The sequence below is a fragment of the Macaca nemestrina genome, chromosome 18 (assembly GCF_043159975.1).
Source record: "Macaca nemestrina isolate mMacNem1 chromosome 18, mMacNem.hap1, whole genome shotgun sequence".
Taxonomy (NCBI): Eukaryota; Metazoa; Chordata; class Mammalia; order Primates; family Cercopithecidae; genus Macaca; species Macaca nemestrina.
This window is the reverse complement of record NC_092142.1, coordinates 46,454,187-46,476,294: the sequence shown is the minus strand read 5'-3', so window position 1 is coordinate 46,476,294 and position 22,108 is coordinate 46,454,187. Positions and strand designations below refer to the sequence as shown.

The 22,108-nt window shown below is 38.5% G+C and overlaps 1 protein-coding gene across 6 annotated transcripts in view; it reads right to left on the bottom strand.

Moving 5' to 3' along the window:
- The window catches only part of LOC105492220 (phosphorylase kinase regulatory subunit beta), a 227,627-nt gene that overhangs the window by 99,739 nt on the left and 105,780 nt on the right, over window positions 1-22,108 (bottom strand). For all 6 annotated transcript variants that reach the window (XM_011759241.2, XM_011759242.3, XM_011759239.3 and 3 more), the window contains 3 exons: window positions 10,958-11,021; window positions 3,543-3,638; window positions 2,224-2,421 (listed from right to left, as the gene is read on the bottom strand). In XM_011759241.2, coding sequence (XP_011757543.2) covers window positions 2,224-2,421; window positions 3,543-3,638; window positions 10,958-11,021 — 358 coding nt within the window. The remainder of the gene's footprint in view (window positions 1-2,223; window positions 2,422-3,542; window positions 3,639-10,957; window positions 11,022-22,108) is intronic.

Sequence of the window (22,108 nt, the reverse complement as noted above, 5' to 3'; positions counted from 1 at the left end):
GGGAAAGAGTAAGCAGGATGTAAACAAGGAGACACCAAGTAGACGCCATGCTTTTCAGATGTGTGGCACAAAGAGAAAGAGGATGGAGGTGGACAGGGAAAGGGTTGAGGAAGGGTTTTGTTTGGTTTCTTAATGATAAACATCAATATGCTTAATGAGGAAAAAAGCTAATTTAAGTTGGGGAACCAAGACAGAGAAGGTAGAAATGGGGAAGATGAGGAGAAAAAAAGAAAGAGAAATAGATATCCTTCTATCACAGAAGAAAACAAGTGAGGGTGTCAAGAAAGTAAAAGAGAATAGGATGGGGTATACACAGGACGGGTTAGCCTTAGAAAGAACAGAGAGCTCCTTCTGTGAGGCAAGAGAGACAGAAGGAAGTATGGATGAAGGAAAGACACAGTGGAGGAGGCCATGCAGAAATGAAAGGCTATCAAGTAGAAAACAAAAAGGAAAGTCTGCAAACTTGAATACAAATAGGAAAAAGCTGGAAAAGCTTTCATGGGGAGTTCCTGGCAGAGTCAGATAGCAGGACTGACAAGAACTGACAGCAATGATGAGGGTGAACCAAGACAGATCTCCTGTCTGTGGGGCAGCTCCTACCCACAGTGCTGTGGCTTTCCTTGGTGGTGCTCAGCAGAAGGTGCAGAAAACTTGCTGGACAGATTCAAAGTTGGAAGTGTGCAAGGTGGTCCAATTCAAATGTAAGTGCTGTAAATATTGGCACAGAAAATGTATTAAATAGGAAAGAAACATTTGAAGATGTTTAAGAGATAAATGGATCTTTTGGTCCAACCTAACAGATTGTAACACTGCCAACACTGCTGAAAATTTCAAAAGTGCACACAATAAAATGGTTTCCAAGTGATAGTCAACTGTGAAATTAAATAAAATAAAGCTGGGTGTGGTGGTATATGCCTGTACTCCCAGCTACTTGGGAGGCTGAGGCAGGAAAATCACTTGAGCCCTGGAGTTCCAGTACAGCCTGGGCAACCTAGTGGGATCTGGTCTCTATTTAAGGAAAAAAAAAAAAAAAAAAAGAAGAAGTTAAATAAAATGATAAATAGCTTGTCTAGTTTTTCTGCAAAAGTGTATGTCAAATTTTAAAACAGTACGTTAATTGCCAAACAACTTAAAAGGTATAATGTTGCCTACACATTTTCTATATACAGATTCCTAGGGACCTTACCTACCTTCAGTGAGTGAGCCAATTATGCCCATGCATACAAAATATCTTTCAGCCGGGCACAGTGGTTCACGCCTGTAATCCCAGCACTTTGGGAGGCCGAGGAGGGCAGATCATTTTAGGTCAGAAGTTTAAGATCAGCCTGGCCAACATGGTGAAACCCCATCTCTATGAAAAATACAAAATAATTAGCTGGGCATTGTGGCATGTGCCTGTAATCCCAGCTACTCAGGAGGCTGAGGCAGGAGAACTGCTTGAACCCGGGAGGTGGCGGTTACAGTGAGCTGAGATCATGCCACTGCTCTCCAGCCTGGGCAACAGAGCAAGACTCCATCTCAAAAGGAAAGAAACAAAAATACAAAATACCTTTCAATACACTACATTAAAGCAAAGTCCTCAGCAGTGTGCATGACTTCTTACTTTTTTGGGGTGCTATTTTCTAGATGGCTTAAAAGCAGCTAGTATAAAACTAGATATAGTGGTATGTGTGTTTTGAAATACAAAATATTTTAAAACTAAATATTCAGAGGACTATATTTTAAAAGAAAGTGTCTAAATGAAACAGATAAAGGAAGATGGAATGGCCTATCAGTTTTAATAAAAGAATTTGCTTAAAAGATTGAAAGGAATATTGCAAACAGATATTTAATATTGTAGAAGACAAATAGTATGGATCAGGCAAGCAGAGGACTGAAAACGCAATAGAAAAATTATTCACCCAATAGATCAACATGGCCCATTATCAGTAAATACCTCACTGGTAATAAGAGCTAGCACTTACTGAGCATTTACCATGTGCCAAGCACTATTCTAAGCACTTTTATGTAAGTTGTTTAATCGTCATAAGAACCTCACGATATAGGTACTATTATTATTTTACCCCAATGAAAAAAATTAAACACAGAGACAGGTTAATTAACTGGCCCAGGGCCACATAGCTAGTAAGCAGCAGAGCCAGAATTCAAACCCAATGGTCAGTCTCCTGAATCTGTGCTTTTGATTGCTCTGATATGCGATTACCATGGAATATTTCTTAATACCTTAATTTCAGCTGGCTTGTAGTAGCATCTGTTGGGATCTTCCAGTGATGTTCTATACCCATCTCTCAAGAAACGTTTAAATCCATATTTTCCTTTTAATTTTCTAACCACTTTATCAAGTGTCTGGCTAAACAGAACTTCATCATCCAGGGCAAATGCAGGATAACTGATGCAGGGGAGCAGGGCGGCATCTGTGTTCTGGAGGCAACGAGAAAGAGAGACTGTGAGTGTCCACAGCGACGTGATCAACACAGCCCAAGGAGAATGATAGAGATGAAAAGCCAGTGAGGTTATGCAGTCAAAAGTGAGCACGCTCTGCTCCCAGGATCAGACAGCTGTTTCTATGGCATGTTCCAGGAAACCTTACAGAAGAGATAAAACTTCATTTGTTGATAGTATTTTCAAGGTTCAATGGGCTCGAACGTCAAAATATTAATTAAAATGGTGCGCAAAAATTTAATAGTTGTCACAACTTAGTCTGTCACAACAATTTGCTTACAATAATGAAAAAGAGGAAACAACCGAAATATCCAACAATTAGTTGAGTAAATTAGCAACTATTAAAATTTATATTGTAGAAATGCGTTTACTGGTATGGGACAATATCCACTCACAGAGCTAGGTTATCAATCAATATAAAAAGTACTCTTACAGCTTTGTAAAATACAAATATTATATATGTCTAAAAATAAGTGAAAACATATATACCAAAATGTTGTCAAGATTGTATCAGAGTGGTGGCATGAGTGGTTATTATATTATTTGCTTATTTGGGGAGCTTTTTTTAAAAATGATAATCTTACATTACTTATACAAAATGGTTTTGAATAACTAAATTATTCCATTTTGGGTGTTTTCTAAATAACACAACCACAGACAGTCCCTAGAAAATTCTGCAATCAGGTAGGATAAGCATACAAAAGTTCATCAGGCAAGGGGAAAAAGTGTATTGAATGAGAGAAAAGAAATAAGGAATGGAAGGTTATTTTATCCAAAAGATAAATACATTATGAAAAATATTTTTCTAATATACCATGGCAAAAAAATAATTCATCTTGGCCTAATGTTGCTACTCCCCCAAAAGAAAAGTCTATTTTTGTAGTCTCCTGCAAGAGATTCAAAGGCCAAAGCAGCCCTGTCCACAACTCGCGTCCATTTCCTAAGACCTCCCCAGGCCAGAGGAGTAAGGGGCAATATCTATCACGTCTTCTTATCCCTTTTGGACGACCACTAACATTTTAGAGTACTTTATTGGAAATTAAGGTAAAACTACATAGAAATCATAAACAACAGTTCATGATCTTTATTCAATGTCTCACATGTGATCTTGATTCTCTGGGTAACAGCGAGCACAAAGTTTGCCTGTTGCGATTGTGAGCATCGAGATCCACAAATATAACTGACCACGAACAGCCCTGGAAAGAGAAAAAGAAAAACATTTCCTAAATTAAGAAAAAAAGACTTGGAGAACATTTGGCATTTTGACTGTGAAAACTTCACAAAAACACTGACATTGACTGCATTGAGTGTGGAGTTCCAGAAGATTTAAATTTTGTGTGTACTTTGAATATTTCTCAAATTTCCTGTAATAAACATTAACTTTATAATCATAAAAATGTTATTTTTATGTTTTCCCTAGTTTTCCTTGACTTTCTTATAAATCCAAATGTACTGATTACAAGATAGCCACTATATTAGTGACATTTATTTTAATGAAAATACAATTAGTTTAGCTAACATGACAAAGAATGAGAATGCAGATTCATAAAATCTGAGTTATACATTCCTCATACAGAATATTGACTATAAGATCAAACTAAATAAATTTAGATATAATCTAGATGAATGTAAAAGAATACTGTATTAAAATATGAAGACAGGAGAATCTCAAATAACAATAAAGCAACTAATCTGAACTAATATTCACTGCATCAAGCACTATGCTTTATGTGTCACCTGGATTGTCTCATTTAATATACTGAAAAGGACATTAAACCTTACTTTAACAGAGCAAAGGTTCAAAACCAAGTCTCTAACACAGAGGCCCATTCTTTAAACACTAGATTATACAATTCCCCCATACATATATATATTTCATACAATTCTCCCATATATATATATATATGCGCGCACACACATATATATATATTTCAAGTAAGAAAAAAAAGCTTGAATAAAACGAATAGGTGTAACAAAAGGTTAATCTATCTGCTAATCAGGTTAAAACTACTGCATTCCATATTCAACAGCTTTATTGGGGAGTTAAATATTTGAAATCACATAGAACGGGATGGGAATAAGGAGAATACTCAGAAAAATACATGGGGAAAGGGAGAAGAGGATTATAAATTTCATGTTACTTTAATACTATTTTATGAATCTCATCCCAATTCTCACCAACTTCACAGATGCATTCACACTGAAACAAAAATATCTCCAACCAATCACCTAGACTGAACTTCAAAATCTAGCAGCACCAGACCCTATATCCAGATGTCAGATTCACTAGAGGCATTTGTTTCCTAGTAGCCCATGTTTTATGAGCTAATGAAAATTAGCTCATAAAATAGAATGATTTCTCATTCAGAATATCATTTTCAAACCTTTTTAAAATCTGACAAGTAAATTAATAAATGAACAGTGATTCGGTGAGGCTGTCTCTCAACCACCATATGAATGGTAAACTGTCCTTTCTATTACTCCGGAGTTCCAACCTCCCATCTCTACTGGTTCATGCAGCAGCTGCCACTGGCAAGGTATTGTGCACTCTGCTTTAAGGAAAACAAACAAGATCAAATTTGACCTGTGCTCTCAAGGAGCTGACCCAGGCGACAGTCCTGAACAAGATTATTAAGAAAACAAAAAGGCAGCACATCGCAACACATGACTTACTTTCATCAAAGTTAGTGGTTTAAGGGGGAGAAGAAGATTATAAAACAAGTCCCCAGGGAAGTTGGGGCACTTCATAGAGAAGGTGAGGACCATAGCTAGGCTCTGAATTTTGGTGAAATGGGAGCAAGTAGGGTAGTTATAACAAAAGAGCAGAGAAATAAATGGACATAATATGTTAGGAGCCTATGAATACACAATAAATAAGAGCTATAATTTATCTTTAGGCCAAGAATTAATAAAGTCAATTGCATACCAAACTATCGGCCCGGAATTAAATTTTCAAAAGATACAATCTAAGTAGGATAATTTATAAATAATGAAGTGAAATGGCAAATCTGGCAATTCTCTACGTTACTTGATTAATGTAAACAGCCAACTTCTATTTTCTGGCCACAAATAAGTGGCTTATTTGTCTAAATTCATCAAAGTATTTATTCAGCTCTCAATTTTTCTCTGCCAACCTAAGAAAAATGCCCAAAGGGAAAAATAATCTCATAATGTTGCCATATTTTAACACCAAGATCAAAGGGTGATTAACTATATTGTTTGGTTGTCTTCTCACAAAAATATTCCATGCTTTAGGCATTACGGTCCAGATTTCCAGGAGGGTAAAATCACCCAAATTCATGGGCAGCTATTCCCAATCCAGAAGCAAGTCTTTTTAAAAGTCGTCAAGGAGAACCCACACATGGAATTAATTATCACCTACTTTAAATCATCAGACACATTAATTTAAGGCCTGGAAATTTCAAAGGAAGCTAGATGTCTGAACTGCTTTGAACACTTTACATAACATGAGCAATCTCTCTAGTCATTACCTTTTAGATTCTGGCCTCGGCTCATTTGTCAGTATCTTGATTTCCCCAGTTAAGGACAGGAATATGAAAGGATGTTTTACATGCATATGTCACTTCAGAGTATCTGATTAACTTTGGATATTTTATTTTCATCTTCCATTTCCTGAAATCATTATAATTCTGCCATAATATCCTGACTCCACCTAAAGAGCTTATTTTAAGACTGACAGCTCAGGCCGGGCGCGGTGGCTCAAGCCTGTAATCCCAGCACTTTGGGAGGCCGAGACGGGCGGATCACGAGTTCAGGAGATCGAGACCATCCTGGCTGGCACGGTGAAACCCCGTCTCTACTAAAATACAAAAAAAATTAGCCGGGTGAGGTGGCGGGCGCCTGTACTCCCAGCTACTCGGGAGGCTGAGGCAGGAGAATGGCGTGAACCCGGGAGGCGGGGCTTGCAGTGAGCTGAGATCCGGCCACTGCACTCCAGCCTGGGCAACAGAGCTAGACTCCGTCTCAGAAAAAAAAAAAAAAAAAAAAAAAGACTGACAGCTCAAACTTCACTCCCTAATCAAGTTTCTATAATTGTCTTAGTTCTAGTAAATGCACTAGGACTGGAAGATGATTCTGAAACCTGACCACTGTCATGGGGACTTGAGTTCCAGTGGTGGGGAAGGGCTGCACTGTACTTCCCTTAATCCCATGACCAGAACAACCACTTTTGAGACAGTCTCTAAGGCGAAGGGTACCTACTGTAAACATAAGACTTTGCTGATCTCACTGGTCTCAATTCAAAAGAAAACAATTTAAAGACTGTCTAATCTTTCTTTTCTTCATTAATCACTTCTCGGAGCCTGAGCTAAGGGACTTGCTACCCTTATCTAGAATCAAAAAATAAAACAAGGTACAACTGGTCATTGGATCTACCTACTGTACATGATCTTCACATTCTTATTCTGGAACAAAACCACACCACAAAACTATGGTCAGGAGATTTTCTCCCCTAGTTCAGTTATGGGGCTGCCACTGAGCTCTGTAGCAGATCCTGGAGAAATGTATTCTTCCAGAAGGGGTATTTACTGATGGGAATTTCCCTTCTGCACCAAGGCTATGGTGGCAATAGATGTGTAAATAGTCAGCTTTTGCTTACTGACCCAACAGCTCTTTCCAGCAGCCCTACTCACAACCCAAGCTTCTTTGTCCTCATGCACATACTGTAAAAGGAATTCTCAAACTACAGAGAAAGATAAATTTGAACATTAATTTTCAGGGTCTCAAAAGAGCAGAGCTGAGACTTGAACCCAGGAAACACAAAACTGTTGCTTACTATGACTATGATATTTGATGAAAACAAATTCTGATAGACTAAAATATTACTGTTTAAATATTATCAGACATTATTTAAATAATATTTAAATATATTTGTCAGGAAATTTATACAGAATATATTTGAGATCATGATGAAATATGTGATTCCCATACTGAGGATTATATATGTTTCTAAATGTAGCTCTGCCCCAAATTAGCCTTTATTGTAAACAAATCATTAAGGAAACTAGGCCATTTTATCACATTTTATTCTTAGTGTCCCAAAGAAAAATAAATTTGGAAAATAGTTTCAGAATGAAGATTTAAAGCGGTTTTTTTTTTTCCCCTTGAATAATAAGGAAAGTTGTTATTGGGAAAAAAGGAAGAAGTATAGGAACGCATAATAACCACAACCAAAGCGAAAAACTTTTCCACCCAACAACTGCCCGTAAAAATAAAATTAATCTTTATTTTATCTCACATGCTGAAGCCAGGGGCAAAAGGAAAGCCTTTCACACTATTTGTGAAATGGATACCTCTTTCAGAAGCTCAATAATTATTAAGCAAAAAACAGCTTAAGAGTTTTCAAAGAAAAGGCATAGCTCCCAGTTCTAAAAGTAGAAAGTGTCCAACAGCTGAAATTTCCCATACCAACAAGTTGATCTTCTATTAACAGATTCATTATGGAGTGGCATTGGTTTAATTCCTGGTTTTGCCCCTGTGTGGTGTAATCTGAGAAACACTACCTCAATCTTCTGATCATTCATTTTGAGAGAGGGGCTCTACCATCTCCAAAGATCTATGACTCTCGAGTTGCCACCAAGAGGGAATGTACTTTTTGAAAGTTCTAAATTAATTTAGTTAAAGATACACAATCAGGTCTTCCAAAACCTTATACCAATGGGCCGTTAGAAATAACTGTGAATATCAATATGATCTGAAATTCCCCAAGTCTTGAGGTGGTTTCTATGGATTTTCATTTGAATAAAGCATTTTTTTATGTCAATTCTTTTCCCAGCAACTGACTTTTAATTAGATCATAGCTCTTTTAAGTATATACAATGACATTATAAAATGATTAAACACTAAAAAGATAACATACACTTTTAAATGTGCTACTGTTTAGCAGGCACATTATTAATTTAACTGGTGTAGAGGTGGAAATAGTAACATTTTCAATGTCGTATTTCTGCAATTCTCCACATCAGAAAAAGAGATGAAAGGGAATTTGTAAAAGTAGGACACTGACACTATCTTATAAAAATGGAAGATGAAGGGACTTTACTGGCAACATGTGATATTCTTGTGGCTAAACAAATAAGACATGGCCCGTCGTGGTGGCTCACGGCTGTAATCCGAGTACTCTGGGAGGCCAAGGTGGGCGGATCACCTGAGGTAAGGAGTTCAAGACCAGCCTGACCAACATGGGGAAACCCCACCTCTACTAAAAATCCAAAAATTAGTGTGGTGGCACACACCTGTATTCCCAGCTACTTGGGAGGCTGAGGCAGGAGAATCGCTTGAACCCAGGAGGTGGAGGTTGCAGTGAGCCGAGATCGTGCCACTGCACTCCAGCCTGGGTGATAGAGCAAGAAGTTGTCTCAGAAAAAAAAAAAAGAAATAAGACATTGTCTGTCCATATTTCTATCTGAAATAATCAAGTAGTAGTCAATTCAGCAAATATTTGGTGCATAGCTCCATTGGAAATAGACATGACCTGAACAAGGCCAAAAATTAGCTCAGCTTAGAGCAGTTGTTCTCATCCTTGCTTGTATATTAGAATTCCTGAGGAGTTCCAAAAAATCTCAATGCCAAGGCCTCCCCCTACACCAATTAAATCAGAATCCCTGGAAGTAGAGCTCATATATGAGTATTTTTTTAAATTCCTCAAATGATTCCTATGTGTAGTCAAGACTGAGAAACTGGCTGAGGAACAGTATCAGCAATACAGTTATAACTCAGAATCCAAATGCAGAGTAAAGCAATTTACTGATTTTAGAATTATAGCTGAGCAATCTATGAAAGCTTCCTGGGAAAAGTAGAGCGCTAAAAGATGGGTAGAGTTAGGAAATGTAGTTTGTATGTATGTGTGTGAGTATACACATACTTGGAAGGGGTGCATACAGGTATGTAAGCAACATAAACTAAGACTCAGGTACTTCAAAGGAGATGACACAATTGCAAAAAAGAGCTGGCTACTACCATGTAACAGCCAACCAAGAGACACTCAGCTCCACTCAGCTCAGTATTTGGTATGTCACAGAAGCCAGGTTAGCAAGACCTGTACCTTTCCAGACTGCTGATAACACTACCTCTGGTTTAGTCCATGCCTCCTCTCAGTCTCCTTGATATATGCTCTAGAAAGCTTTCAGTTCTTTCTCTTCATTTCTCTTCCTTTGTATTACCATTACTTCATAAATAATAGCAACAAGAGATGGCATTTATTAAAAGTTTAATCTCTGCCAAGCACTATGCTAATTAACTTTTATTTGCATGAAAACCTCCTGAGTTAGGTCCTATTATCATTATCTTTATTTTTTTAGACGAGGAAGCTGAGGCTTAGTTAAATAGTTAAACTCACTGGTGGAATTGAGCACAGAGCATGCAGTGATGCTGTCTCCTGACCCCTAATATAATGCCATTCTTTAAAGTCATTTTATCCTCCTACTCCTGTATGTCTGTCTGTCTGTCAATCTATCTATCCATCCATCCATCCAGGAATATGAAAATGGGTGATCCAAAGTATGTGGTAATTCCTCATGACCTTCATGTAGACAGTGCCCATGTATCCTCCAGAGGGATTTGGGGTGAGAAGAGTGCTTGTGCATGTAAGGAGGAGAAGCGAGGTGGCTGCATTAATATACTACAATTAAAAATATTCTTAAATTCAAGACTTGAGTAAATAGTATTATAATTGACATAACAAAAACCATGTCATTTTTTTTGCACAACTGTGTAACCTCCTAAAATGTTTCTTTACTGACTTAGCATTTCAGTAGCTTAAGATTAATTATAATATCAGTTAGAGACTTCACTTTACCTCACCATCTTAGGAATCTTTATAAAAACTGCTAAAGAAAATTAGCCTACTTCTTGATCCAGAGTAGTAACCTCTATTCCTACATTTTATTCCTTTCCACTGACAACTCAATCTATGGTCACTTGATTAGATTCTTTCAGTACAAAAACTGGCTAAAGATCTAATGAAAATTTAAGACGACCTTCAAGGTTTCTTTTTCATCTCCAGAGAAAATGAGATTTTAGACATTTGATGGTAGCCAGTTGAAGGTGAAGCTAGGATCAAAACTCCCAACTATCTGGCTAAACACATCACACAAATTCTCTTCTACATGAGATATACATTGAAACATATTAAATTGAAACCAACATGAAAACTGACATAAAAATATAAATATACAACACCAAATAAATTTAAAAATGTGAAACTCTCTACAAAGTAAGTAATAGACTTGAGGGAAAAGTCACTGAACCAAGGAAATCAGAATTCTTTATCAAAATTTTTTCTTCTTTTTTTTTTAAAAGAAATTAAGCAATGGCCTTTAGTTAGAAAACTAAATTTTAACTGGCAAATCATTTTCAAAGGAAAAGTTCAAGCATGAGCTTCTACATAAATTTTAGACATTCTCTGATTATACAGAAATGACTTTGTTAATGAATAGTCAAATTAATTAAATGTGCAATTCAAATAATCAAAGATTCTGGGGCTCTTATTTTTTACCTGGTTGCCAAAAAGGTTGAATCCATTAATTGCTTCTAGAGCTGCTTTTGCTAAACCAACAGAGCTAAAAGAGAAAAGGAAATACTTTAATTACTCTAATGTATGTGGCTACAAAACAAGAACCATTATCTGATGAATATTCAAAGCAAATTTCTATATTAACATTTATAACAAATTCTGTAAGAAGAATAATGTCTAAGAGACTTCATTCTGACATTCCAGTATTTTTATTTTTCTTTTTTATAGTTAGTGATCACCTGGGAAAAATATTTTTAGGTTCACCTTGATCTAAACTAATGGTCATATTATTGATGGGAGTAGTTTTAATTCCAGAATCATTTTTATTCACTAACTCAAGAAAAAAAGAGGAACTTTAGAGGAAAGTATATTATGATGATAAGTGCAGTAATTAGCAGGTTGGGCATCATTAGTTCAGATCAATGTAACAGAGCTTTTCTGACATCAAATCTGAGTCTTAAGAAAGATCTTGCATATCATACAACTATCAGAGTGTGGCTTAAGGTATTCTTCAAATACTCTTGCTTAAGATCCAAAAAATAGGCATTATTTTATGCTCACAGAACAACTGATCACCTTATCTCTCATTTTTTGCTATATTCTTCCCTTTATAATAAAATGAATACTATTTCCCTTAGTGTCCTACTCTTTTGGCCTCTCAAATGCCATATACTATAGTGCTGGAAAATGGGAAGACCCATTTCATTAAAAATATGATATCATCTTTTAAGTATCTACCTTTAAATATTTTATATCTAATACCCAGTTTAATTATTACAAATTTTTATTTGTTTTACTCAAAGCAACTGTATTTGCCATTAATATCATTTAAAGTTAATGATCTGTCATCTATTCAGCATTTCTCTGAAACAGATTATCAAACTATGGTCCTCAGAGCAGCACCTTCAGTATTACCTGGGAACTTGTTAGAAATGCTAGTTCTCATTGCTTCTTGGGAGTAGGACTCCATAATCGGTGTTAAAAAGCCTTCCAGGTGTTTGAATGCACTTTAAGTTTGACAGCTACTGTTCTAAGCTATTCATGTCATCATAATCTATACCCTATAAGTTGTTTCACAACCTGTTTTTAAGAAATCATCACTTTTATTGCAGGACAATAAATAGGTCAGACACTTATTTTAAAGATACATGGATGGGAAGATGGAGTAGACATAATTTTCCCTAGTCTTCTCACTAAGTACAACCAAGAATCTTGGACATTACATATAAAACAAACATAAAAAGACTTAGAAACATGGATAGAAGAAGGCAGCTTAGCTATGAACTTCAGGACTCTACGAACGACACTATGGTAAGTGCCCTAGGTTTCTTTTTTGCCTTAAAGTCAAAGGAGCCAACTACTGAGAAATGCCAGCACATGCGTACAAAAGAATCCTCAGCAAAAGCCTGTCTCTCTAGCCAAAGGACAGGAAAAGAGCAGCCAAGCAAAAAGAAAACTTTTAGACAATAACCACTCAGAAAAAACTTTACCCTACCCCCATCCATTCCAGCAAAGGCTGAGTAGAAACCGAGACTTCTACATTCATGAGTCTATCATGAGGCACAATGTTCAACTCCCAACTCTCTCAGTCATGGTGGTGTCAGAAAACTACAAGGAAGAAGTCAACACTTTCATTTCCAATAGATGATAAGAAACCACTTCATCACCAATCAAGAGGTCACACCTTTTCTCCTGCCCTATAAAAGAAGGCCAAATGAGAACCAGTAATGAAGCACTCCTGTATTTCCCGGCCAAGGAGGTATCAGTGGAGGCCTACTGGGGAGCTGGATGTCAACAAAAATAATGGCCTTATATTCCTACCTGGCAGTAATGAGGTGATGTGCCCTCACCCCTTCTTATACCAGAGTGGTATAAAAAAATACAGCTAAAACAGAAAGTTAAAATAAGATCTAGGGTCTTACGCTATTATGCCGAAAATACTCATATGTCAATCAAAAAACATTCCTCATACCTGGAACCAGAAAGATCTCAAACCAAATGAAAAAAATACACTCAACGGATGCTAACGTTGAGAAGAAAGAGTTGTTAGAATTATCTGACAAAGATTTTAAAGCAGTCACGATAAAAATGCTTCAATAAGCAATTATGAACATGCTTGAAACAAATCAAAAAACCAGAAATCCTTAAGAAACAGAAAGTATCAGCAAAGTTTTTAAAACTGAAAAATATAATAGTGTAAATAAAGAGATCAGTAGATAGGTTCAACAGCAGAATGATGAGGAGAGAGGAAAGAATAACAAAACTGGAAGACAGAACAACAGAAATTTAAACAAAACAAAGAAAATAGAATGGAAAAAAATTAGGGCCTCAGGGATTTGTGGGATCATAAAAAAGTATCTAACATTCATGTCACTTAGATTCCTAAAGGAGAGAGACAGAGGGCAAAGCAGAAAAATTCCCACTTAGCAAGAGCCATAAACCTACAGATTCAAGAAGCTGAGTGAAACACAAACAGAATAAAATTTAAAATGTCCATGCTAAGACACATCATAACTTCTGAAAATTAAAGACAAAGAATAAAATCTTGACAGTAGCCAGAGATAACACATTACCTATAGGGGAAAAATAATTAGAATGATAATGGATTGTTTATTAGAAACCATGAAGGCTAGGATGTGGCACAAGAGTTTCCAGTGACTGAAAGAAAAAAACTACCCCATCAGAAAGTTATACCAGTAAATACATCACTTAGCAATCAGGAAGAAACCAAGACAATCTCAGATGAAGGAAAAGAAGAGATTCTATCACCAGCAGACCTACCCTGAAAGAATGGCTAAACTCCATTCTCTAAACAGAAAGGTAATTTTTTAAAAAGAGGAAAAAACAAGTATCAGAACACCAAAAAGAAACAAAAAGCATGGTAAGCATAAATATGGGTAGATACAATAGATGTTTCTTCTCCTCTTGAATTTTATGTTGAAAGTTGAAGCAAAAATTATAACACTGTCTGATATGATTCTAAATGTGCATGGAGGAAATATTTAAGATAACTATTATAAATTCAGAATGGTAATAAGACATAAATGAAAGTAAGTTTTCTATACTTGACTTGAACTAATAAAATGATATCACTACACTGAAGTGTTACCTACAGCAATAGCTAAAAGCTATACAAAGTGATACAATCAAAACCACTATTGATACATCAAAAATAAATTTTAAAAAATCTTAAAAGTACCCACAGGAAGGTAGGAAAAATAAAACAGAAAGAAGAAAAATAGAATAAACAAACAAAAAAATCATCAGCTAAGTTAGGAAAAGGTGGAAAACAGTTAAAAATAACATTAAAAAGAAATAAATAAAAAAGAAAATGGAAGACTTAAGCCCAAACATATGGGAAATTAATTAAACTTAAAAGCATGAAATATACCAATTAAAAGAAAGAGATTTGCAGAGTTAAAATATGGCTCACCTATGTACTGTCTATAAAAAAGTCCCCTCAAATATAACAATATAGACATGTTGAAAGTTAAAGAATGGAAAAAGATACATCACACAAACAATCAAAATAATGCAGGAGTGACCATATTAATAATAAAGGAGACTTCAGAGCAAAGAAAATTATCAGAGAGAGAAGGGTATTATAATATATAATAAAAAAGGTCAATCCACCAAGAAGACATTGCAATCCTAAACGTGTATGCACCAAACAACAGAGTTGCAAAATGTGTGAAGTAAAACTGATAGAACTGAAAGAACAGATAAAACCACAGTTATGGTTGGATACATGCACACTTTTCTCTCAGTAATTGGTAGAACAACTAGACAGGAGACCAGCAAGGATACAGAGGAAGTAAATGAGCATTGACATTCAAAATCCTTAAAAACACATTTGCAACAATATTCAGCAATATGTAAGATGAATTATCACCATGACTAAGTAGGGTTTTATGCCAGGGAAACAAGGCCGGTTCAATAATAAAAACCCAATTAATACAATCTACCATGTTAACTGGCTAAAGCAAAACAAAATAATATGGTCATATCAATTGATGCAGAAAATGCATCGAACAAAATCCAACATCCATTTATGACAAAACTCTCAGAAAACTAGGAATAGAGGGAAATTCCACAATTTTTTTAATGATGTGTCTTTCTTTTAATGTATAAAAATTTAAGGGGCACAAGTGCAGTTTTGCTACATGGAGATAGTGCATAGTGATGAAGTCTGGGCCTTTTTTTTTTTGAGACAGAGTTTCGCTCTTGTTGCCCAGGCTGGAGTGCAATGGTACGATCTCGGCTCACCACAGCCTCTGCCTCCTGAGTTCAAGCAATTCTCCTGCCTCAGCCTCCTGAGTAGCTGGGATTACATGCATGCGCCACCGCACCCGGCTAATTTTGTATTTTTAGTAGAGACAGGGATTCTCCATGTTGGTCAAGTTGGTCTTGAACTTCCAACCTCAGGTGATCCACCCGTCTTGGCTTCCCAAAGTGCTGGGATTACAGGCATGAACCACCATGTCAGGCCTGGGCTTTCAGTGTAACCATCGCCTGAATAATGTACATTGTATCTATTAAGTAATTTCTTATCCTTCAAACTCTTCCCACCCTTCCACCCTCTCCAGTCTCCAATGTCTATCATTCCACACTCTATGTCCATGTGTACACATTATTTAGCTCCCACTTTTAAGTGAGAATATGCAGTATTTCACTTTCTGTTTCTGAATTAGTTTAGTTTCACTAAAGATAATGGCCTCCAGTGTCATCCATGTTGCTATAAAAGATATGTTTTCACATATTTTATGGCTGAACAGTATTTATTTGTGTACATATACACCACATTTTCTTTATCCAATCATCTGTTGATGAATACGTAGGTTGATTCCATATCTTTGCAATTGTGAATTATGCTGCAATAAACATATGAGTATAGGTATCTTTTTGATGTAATAATTTCCTTTCCTTTGGGTAGATAGCCAGTAGTGGGATTACTGGATTGAAAGGTAGTGCTATTTTAAGTTATTCGAGAAACCGCCATATTGTTTTCCATAGAGGTTGTGCTAATTTACATTCCCACCAACAATGTATCAGTGTTCCCTTTTCTCCAAACCCTTCCAATAGGTTAGTTTTTGACTTTTTAATAACAGCCATTCTGACTGGTGTAAGACAATATATCATTGTGGTTTTAATTTGCATTTCTCTGATGATTAATGATGTTGAGCATTTTTTCATATGCTTGTTGGCCATTTGTACAAATTCTGCCATTTGATTTACAAAAATTCTATAGCTAACTCTACTTGATGGTGAAAGAAAAATTGAATGCTGCCTCTCAAAACAAAAATGTCTGCTCTCACCATGACTAACATAGTACTGGAAGTTCTACGTGGTAAAATAGGGCAAGAAAAGGGAAAAAAAAGAATATAGCTTAGAAAGGTACAAATGAAACTGTCTATTTGCAGATGACATATGCTATGATTTGAATACATTTGCAGATGACATATGCTATGATTTGAATATGGTTTGTTTGATCCTGCCAAGTCTCATGTTGAAATCTGATCCCCAGTGTTGTAGGTGGGGCAAGGTGGGAGGTGTCAGGATCCTGGAGGCAGATCCCTCATGAATGGCTTGGTGTCATTCCCATGGGATTGAGTGAGTTCTTAGTCTGACTTCCCTGGAGAAATGGTTGTTGAAAAAGAACCTGGCACCTCGTATTCCCTCTCTTGTCATGTGATTTCTATACTCCGGCTCCACTTAGCCTTCTGTCCTGAGCTTCTTGTATATACAGCCTGCAAAACTGTGAGCCAAATAAACCTCTTTTCTTTCTAAACTACCCAGGCTCCAGATTGGAGGCTTTGTTAGAATGCCTCACCCACTTGGAAAGAGCAAAATAACATGCAGAGATTTATGCTGTAAACTTTTATCCAAGAAGAAACACAGAAACTCAACAGAAAAAGTGAAAGAAACTTCAGACACTTTGAAAGCTGTGGGTAGCAACCTGCATGGTGAGTCAGGTAAAAATCTGTCTCCAGGGTGTGATACACATTTACACTGGGGAGCTGGGCAATCCAGGCCACAGGGGAGTGTCTCAACCCTACCAAGCACTGGTGCTGATTTGGTGCTGCAAGGAGCATATGAGAAGTGGTGGCTCACGCCTGTAATCCCAGAACTTTGGGAGGCTGAGGTGGGTGGATCACCTGAGGTTAGGAGTTCAAGACCAGCCTGGTCAACATGGCGAAACGCTGTCTCTACTGAAAATACAAAATTAGCTGGGTGTGGTGGTACATGCCTGTAATCTCAGCTACTTAGGAGGCTGAGGCAGGAGAATTGCTAGGACCCAGGAGGCGGAGGTTGCAGTGAGCCAAGATAGCGCCACTGCAATCCAGCTTGGGTGACAGAGCAAGACTCCATATATAAAAGAAAAAAAAAATTGTTTTGCGTGCACTCCCACACTCTAGCAGGAATGGAGGGAAGCCATTGCTGATCCTACTTCATAAGGGACCTCGCAGAATTCTGCCAGCTAACTCAGACAGTGGTCACAGGTTGGAAGAAGCTGCCAACTAAAATAAGCAATCTAATCTACAGTGTGTATAAACCCCATTGATCAGAAATGAGAGGTGAGCAGGAAGCAGGCTCTTGCCACAGAGGCAGCAGCTGGGAGCCCCTGCTTTGCAGGCAAACTGGGAGGGGTGTGGCCTGGAAGCCTTGGTCTTTGTCTTGGGCTGGAGAACTTACAACCTGGGGCAGTTTTGCATTCTGAGTGCAGACTGCCTGGGACCCAGCCAGCTGTTGCCAGAAGTCTGTGAGTGTGAGACCCAATATGTTAAGAAAGTGAGTGCTGGGTGGGTCTCCCTGCTGCCTGTTACCCCTCTCCCCTCCCTGAGGATTCTTTTATGCGACAGAGGCAGTTCCACTGCTCCGTGGAACATTACACCAGTGGCAGGGGAACTGCCCTTGGATCCCTACTGGGGTCACAGCCTGAGTCCGCACCTGGTGAGCCAGAGTGAGGACTTGCCTAATCCAGGCCCCACAGGCTATGCCCCTATGCCCATCTTGGTAGCCTAACACCACAGATAGGGACTTTAGGGAGTTCCATGACCCTTCCCATTGCCTGGGATATGAGTGTTTCCCCAGGGCAACGTAAGCCAAGTATAAATCCCCATGGTCACCACCGCATCTGGCTCTCTCCTGCTAGTGCCACTTTATTGTGAATCCTACTGCTCCTCTGAATTTGCCTATCCTGTGGAGCTGTCTCAAGCCAGTCTGGTGCTGGGGGTATTTGCAAGGGATCTAGTGATAGGAAGACACAAGGGTTGAAGGTACTTGAGCAGAACAAACTTCCACAATGGGTACGCATCCAGTGTGGCACCCACTACTACAGCTTAGGACCAGAAAGGGAAGGGACCTTGTCTGAGCAAGCTAATGGCCTCAACAAGTCCCTAAATTGCAGTTGGAGGTCAACTGACACAGCCCTCTACAACGTCTGCTAACATAATAACACGGTGCTCAGGAAGGAGAAAACTTTTGCATGACCTCAGCTAACACCATTACTCATACCACTCAGGCTGTTCAGGAGGCCTTGGGCCTGTTCATGTGCCCAGTACATTTCTACTACATCTGGCAATTGAGAAAGTCATTGCACTAAGGCTACTTATAACCAAGGAAATCTTACAGAGTTCATGCCACTCCCCTACTGTCACCATCAGTGCTTGCACAGGCCCCTATGAGATGAGAGGACAGGTCAGCCTTGTCCAGCTCCACCCAACATCACCCACCTCTGGAGCTAAAAGCGGGGCCCAAACCACTACACATCCCACAGACCTGTCCACAGCCGGAAGCACTAAAGAGCTTCTCCAGATGGTCGACTAGAGATGCTGGTAACCAATTCTCCTCAGAAGGAAGAAACAAAATCACAAACAAATAGTCACATCCCAAATACAGTATTACAGGGAGAGGGCTGGAGTCCATTGGAGAATTCACTGGAAGGATCCACAACACGCACACAAAAGATAGTAACAAGAAGCTGGCAGAGTATCAAACCCTGAGAGATTTAGTATTCTGTGGAAAGGGTATTCTCTAGTCTTTGACTGCTAGTATCTAAACTCAAGGAGAGCTTTTCTGCCCTCTTGAGTCCAAATGCTGTAGTGGGCTGCAATCTGGGGACTTCTTGGGTCCTTGCTCACACAAAGTCCCCTCCCTTTCCCTCTGGTCCTGAGTTGTAGTAACAGGCACCATACTGGGCGTGCATCCATTGTGATCTTTTGTTTTGCTCAAGGACCTTCAGCCCTTGTGTCTTCCCCATGACTATATCCCTTGCCGAAATTCTCCAGCACAGGCCTGGATTGTGGCAGTCCCTGAGGCGGCTAAACCCAGATAAGCAGCCGGATTCGCAGTAGTCTGGCCCACACAGATCACCACTCCCACAGGAACAGGCAGTTCACCACACCAAGGGAACGCTCCTTGGGACAAAAGAAACCAAAGTATGAACCTTGAGTACCATGACTTCCCACCTGTGGGAAGTTTCTTTCAGCAGAGGAACAGGTGCAGTACAGGGCTCAGTGGGGAAAGACTAAGGTTCTACCCTAGCAGTGGAGGAGCCCCGGTGCTTGTGAAGGGGTTTCTCCTCCCTCTTGTCCAACACTGCAGATACAGCTGGGGCTTCTCCCACAGGAGCTCGGTGAAGGTAGACCTACGGAGGACCTTTCTCAAGCACTTTGGGGTGACTGCATCCCCTTGGGAGGAGTGCCCTCTGGGCTCAGGCTTTCATGAGAGATAAGAGTCCCACTGTCTCTGGATGTGGAATGTCAGTGTTCCTGCAGATGGACAGAGGTGCTTGTCTGATCTAAATATCCAGAATATAGGGACGGGGGGCGGGGGAGGCATGACAGGGAGGTTGCTTTCCTGCTGGCCTGGTAGTGAAGCTGAGGTGGCTCCCTCCCCTCCCGCAGTGAAGACCTCAGTGCATTTCACTGGGACCCCACTCCCCCGCCCCGAAAAGCTGCCTCTGTCAAGGCTGAGACTTTTGTCCATCACTGGGGTACTGCATATACCCACCACCTGCTTCAGCTGCAGCTGGTTTTCACCCATGGGTGCCTCCTACTGGTCTGAAGGCTGAACTACTCAACCTAGCGAGAAAAAGACTTGGGAAGCAGAGTAGTGCACATTACTGGGGAACAGGATAAGTTTCCTGAGACCTCTGCCATTCTGGCCCCACAGGAGACAGTGAACCTTCCCACACATTAAGTACACTGCTACTAAAACCAGCACCTGAGAAAGCCATCACACACAGATTCTCTATAACCAAGAAACTCAACAGAGACTTTGCCACTGAAAACACCCAGAGCTGAAGCTAGGTGACCACATATGATACACCACATCCTCACGGGGCAAAAAAAAATAGAACCCAGTCAAATCAAAAGTAAATTCAATAATAATAATAAGAAGAAGAAATAGTTTATCCAGATGGGAAGAAACCAGAAAAATGATTCTGGCAATATGAAAAAACAGTTTTATTTACAATACCACCCCCTCCCCAATACACACTAACTCTCCAGCAATGGATCCAAAACAAAATGAAATCCTTGAAATACCAGATAAAGAAGTCAAAATGTTCATCATGAAGTTACTCAATGAGATTCAAGAGAAAGTTGAAACCAATATAAAGAAATTAAAAAAAAAAAAATACAGGATATGAATGAAATTTTCTAGAGAGGTCAATATTAAAATAAATAAAAAAAAGAACTTCTGGAAATGAAGGACTCACTTAAGGAGTTACAAAATACAGTGGAAAGTTTTAACAACAGACTAGACCAAGTAGAAGAAAGAATTTCAGAGTCTGAAGACAAGGCTTTCAAATTAAACCAGTCAGACAAAAATTAAGAAAAAAGAATACAAAGAAACAAACAAAATCTCCAAGAAATACGAGACTATGTAAAACATCCAAATCTAAGAATCAAAGTTGTTCCTCAGGGAGAAGAAAAAGCAAAAAGTTTAGAAAACCTACTTCAAGGAATAATTTAGAAAAACCTCCCTAATCTTGCTAGAGATTTAGACATCCAAATACCAGAAGCTCAAAAAACTCCTGGGAGATTCAGTGAAAAAAGGAGATCACCAAGGCATATATGGTCATCAGGCTATCTAAAGTCAATGCAAAGGCAAGAATTCTAAGAGCAGTGAGATAAAAGTATCAAATAAATGATAAAGGAAAAACTATCAGACTAACTTCTCAGCTGAAATCTTATAAGCCAGAAGGGATTCAGGTCCTATCTTTAGTCTCCTCAAACAGAACAACTGTCAGATAAGAATTCTGCATAGAGCAAAACTAAATTTAAGAAATGAAGGCAAAATAAAGATTATCAAAGAAAAGCAAATGCTGAGGGAATCCATTACCAGTAGGCCAGCCCTATAAGAAGTGCTCAATGGAGTTCTAAACATCTAAATGAAAGGGCTAGGCTAGGCGTGGTGGCTCACGCCTGTAATGTCAGCACTTTGGGAGGCCGAGGCAGGTGGATTACTTGAGGTCAGAAGTTCAAGACCAGCCTGGCCAACATGGGTGAAACACCGTCTTTACTAAAAATACAAAAATTAGCTGGGTGTGGTGGCATGCACCTGTAAGTCCCAGCTACTTGGGAGGCTGAGGTGGGAGAATCGCTTAAGCCTGGGAGGCAGAGGTTGTAGTGAGTCAAGATCATGCCACTGCACTCCAGCCTGGGTGACAGAGTGACTCTGTCCCAACAAATAAATACACACATAGACACGTACATAAATGAAAGTGCTTATAACAATAACACAATAAAGAAAGCAAAGCAACTAGGTAACAATCAATATGATAACTGCAAGAGTAGCTCACATAGCAATACTATTTTCGAATGTAAATGGTGTAATGCCCCACTTAAAAGATACAGATTGGCAGAATGGATTTTAAAAAACAGACCAAACATCTGCTGCCTTCAAGAGACCCACCTAGCCCATATAAAGATTTTTGTAGACTCAAGGAAAGATACGAAAAAAAATATATTACACATAAATGGAAACCAAAAGAGAGCAGGAGTAGCTATTATTACATGAGAAAAAACAGACTTTAAACAAAAAACAATAAAAAGACAAAGAAAGTCATTATATTATAACAAACAGAACAATTCATCAAGAAGATATAACAATTCTAAATACATATGT